At 41.6% G+C, this 3,212-nt stretch overlaps 1 protein-coding gene across 2 annotated transcripts; it reads left to right on the forward strand.

Annotated features, from left to right (window-relative positions):
• On the forward strand, window positions 1–2,931 carry LOC144169470 (uncharacterized). 2 transcript variants are annotated; one of them, XM_077698654.1, is made up of 5 exons: window positions 1–112; window positions 682–741; window positions 1,366–1,378; window positions 1,476–1,516; window positions 2,539–2,931. In XM_077698654.1, the coding sequence occupies exons 2-5, from the start codon at window positions 693–695 to the stop codon at window positions 2,787–2,789; spliced, it is 354 nt and encodes a 117-aa protein (XP_077554780.1). In that variant the 5' UTR covers window positions 1–112; window positions 682–692; the 3' UTR covers window positions 2,790–2,931. The 2 variants fall into 2 exon arrangements, with proteins under 2 accessions (XP_077554780.1, XP_077554779.1); XM_077698653.1 differs by having other exon boundaries at window positions 82–232.
• Window positions 2,932–3,212: the final 281 nt, after the last annotated feature.

Below are 3,212 nucleotides of genomic sequence, written 5' to 3' on the forward strand. Positions count from 1 at the left end.
CCAATTGTATTGTGTGAAAACAGGACGCACTTGTCTAAACACTGTATATAAGAGCCGCAGGAAAGCCACATTTCACCACAGTAAACCAACCCTCTGTGAAGACCACACACCGGTGAGAGCGTACTCAACGTTTTCTAAATTCTGCTTTCTCCATTCAGCCTTATCCTCCCCCCCACCAACCACCCGCCAGAAATTAGAAGTTTTCAAAAGTTCCTATCTTTTGTTACTAAAGGTGCGCTAAAACATGCCCGAGTGTTTATTGGCATTTCTGTGTGACGGTTTGTCCTCCGAAGTTTATATTATCATAAATATAATCGTTCCGGCAATCTTTGTGGGTTTGTGCCACCTCAATATTTTCCAGCAGTTCTGACTGACAGAATCTATATTTGTAAGCATGGTTGTATGGGGACAAAACTGTAAGGTATTCCTTTTTCTGTAAGGAACCCCTCGGCTATAGAAAAAAGTTTTTAGGTGAAGTTTGTTCTAAAATTATTTCAATTTATTTATTTTGTTTCTCAAATGCATCACCCAAATGCTTAACACCTTCAATGTTACTGAACGCAAATCTCTTGGGGTGAATAAAATTTTCTTCGTTCTAAGGATTGCCTTTCACGTCTCAATAGAATGCGGTCATCCTAATACAAGCATGTGCAATTACCAGTGTTCATGCTCTTGTTGCAGCTCAATCAGAAATGAAGACCTGCCTGTGGTTAACCCTCCTTTCGCTCGCCGTTGTTGCCTGTGAGTACAGAAAATGCTTTGTTCAGTTCGTAGTGGCTGGTGTATGTATTTTATGTTGATTCCAGAAACGTTTCGGAGGAGTGTGTGCATTGCACATGCATTGTATTGTAAAAAATAGCGTGCAACACCACCCACCACAACTCAATGCTACATCAAAATGCTTTCGTTAGGAGAGTTCAAGGAAATAGGAGAGTTCAAGGAAAACAATCATGCACATTAGAAACAGATGATTACAAAAATAGGTCAGCGATGGATCGTATACCAAAAATAAAGACTTCAGCCTAAAAGATGCGGAAGATTTTGTTCTCAGCTAAAGTTTTCAATTATGAATGAATGCTCGTATTACTTGTCCCCGTAAAACTATGTGTTGGAAAATATAAATTCAGAAGTTTTTCATAAATGGCAAATCTTTACCTTACTGCACTAGAATCTGTAGTGGTGTTTATGAAGGTTAACTAGATAATGAGAGAAGGACCCTTAAAGCAGACACTACTTATGCAATATGTAGTTTTAGAGAGGGACCTTTAAAAAAGCGACTGCTTATGAAATATGTCTTTTTAGAATGACCTAACAGTTGACGGCACCATAACAACCCTTGCTTTCTTTTTTTCGCATGTACGAAAGATGGAGCCACAGTGTGAGTACATACTACATTGCGTATATTTCAAGATTACTGGAAACAACACCATATATGGTAACCGCATTTGTGCATTTCTTTCTTGTTTGAAATACAGAACCCCACAGGCAACAGTACAGAGGCCATCCCTGTCACATGGTGAGTGATCTTTCCTACAGTGCTACGATTCACCTGACTTAACCGCATTCGTCCAACCTTTAAACATATTCTGTAAAATTTCTAGTCGCGAATTTGTGTAAACGGGCAACTAATGCTTGCCCATGTCAGTTGGACGGAATAAAAATTCGGGTTGTTAAAAAATATCCTCCGAACTAATATAAGGGCATCGGTGGGGAAGTGGAAAGGGGCTTTTGCCCGCCCCCCTAAAATACACACAAGCCCATTCCCCTCGGCTTCCTCTCCCTCTCTCCCCGCAATGCCACACCTGGTTTTTATCCCTCACGACAAAATCCTGCCGACGCTTACGAACGATCCCAATGCTGTCTCTATAGTGTTAAGCTCATGCGAATTTTTAACTTTTATAACAGCCTAAGCCGTGTTGCCACTTCTTAATTCCAGATCTCCCAGTAAGAATAATTTCAGAGAAGTATCAGACGATGGTACGTTCGAAAAATAGTGTGCTTGGGTACAGTGCAAAACCTTTCGTACTGCATTTGGGGTTGAGGCCGATGCAGCAAGCCATGAATACAGTTCTCTGGATAAACGACCTCCAGGAATCTGCTGAGATGCATTAACGTTATTAATAGGTATATTCAAGCGACTGCTTCTTTATCACTTACGCTTTCGATTAAGGAGATAAAGGGTACTCTGTTTTGCTGCTAATAGTTTCTGTGTACTCCCCCCCTCCCCATAGAAAGACGCTGTAGTGATTCGGGGCGTGAGAAAACAGTGTTTGGACGACCAATTTCCGCTAATTACCATGATTTTTGAAGGTCATTTGTTTTTACTATATAGAAATGTTGCTGAAGGTAAATTCAAGTAAATTCAAGCCTCCCACAACGGCTTATAACCACTGCCCAAACAATGTAGAACATATTGGACATGTGTTAAAGTGGCTTCCCGAATGTCAGCTTCCAAGCGCAATCTACTAGAAAATAATCATACGATCAATATTTATGTTCGGGCTGGTACTGAGCGTATATTCATGTTTGTATTTGCAGAGGAGGAAAAGGAAGTTCTCGAGGAGACCGGGAAAAGCCTTGAGGCTCTGGGACAGCTCCTGCAGGGCAAAGATGTCATTGCGACAAAGGAAGGCCAGCAGCAGTTGCTCGATGCTGTGAAGGCTCTCACCACGGCTGATGGCGTCCTGAATGAAGAAGTGGCCGAGTACTTCCTGCCAATCATCATCCGTGGAATCGCTCAGGGTGCCATCGCTCATGTGGTCCACAAAAAGCTCAACAAACGGGGCTAAAAATGAGAACTCAGGGGTTAGTTGACGTGGCAGTGGAGCCGGAAGCTGATTAAGTGATCTCAATGGCAATGACCTAAACATTGACAATTACGGGGCTTTGCACTCCTATGATATTAACTGCAATAAATGTTTGATCAAAGCATTTTCCTGTTTTTTTTGCTTGTTTACATAGAGATGAATGAATTTCCGAACGCTGTTGCAGTGATTCAGTGTGGCAGTGAACGCGGTAGCAGTGAAAGCAACGCTGTGACAGTGATTCGTGTTTTCTTGTAAACAACCCCTCATGGTATGAAGGGAACTGAGTATCAAGCACTTGATGCGAGGTGTTTATAGTGTTAAGCTCCTCGGGAGTGACTCAGAAATAAAACGTATTAGTAGTTACTGTTCAAGAATAATCACACTTCCAAAATTATCATAATCTCT

This window comes from Haemaphysalis longicornis, unplaced genomic scaffold (assembly GCF_048455015.1).
Source record: "Haemaphysalis longicornis isolate Haplotype H1 unplaced genomic scaffold, Haemaphysalis longicornis Haplotype H1 scaffold_2, whole genome shotgun sequence".
NCBI classification, from domain to species: domain Eukaryota; kingdom Metazoa; phylum Arthropoda; class Arachnida; order Ixodida; family Ixodidae; genus Haemaphysalis; species Haemaphysalis longicornis.

Excerpts from the sequence above, each read along its gene's own strand:
- LOC144169470 (XM_077698654.1), top strand. The coding sequence starts at position 693 with ATGAAGACCTGCCTGTGGTTAACCCTCCTTTCGCTCGCCGTTGTTGCC. Across the intron at positions 1,517-2,538 it reads GAGGCCATCCCTGTCACATG|AGGAGGAAAAGGAAGTTCTC; the intron begins GTGAGTGATCTT and ends TTGTATTTGCAG.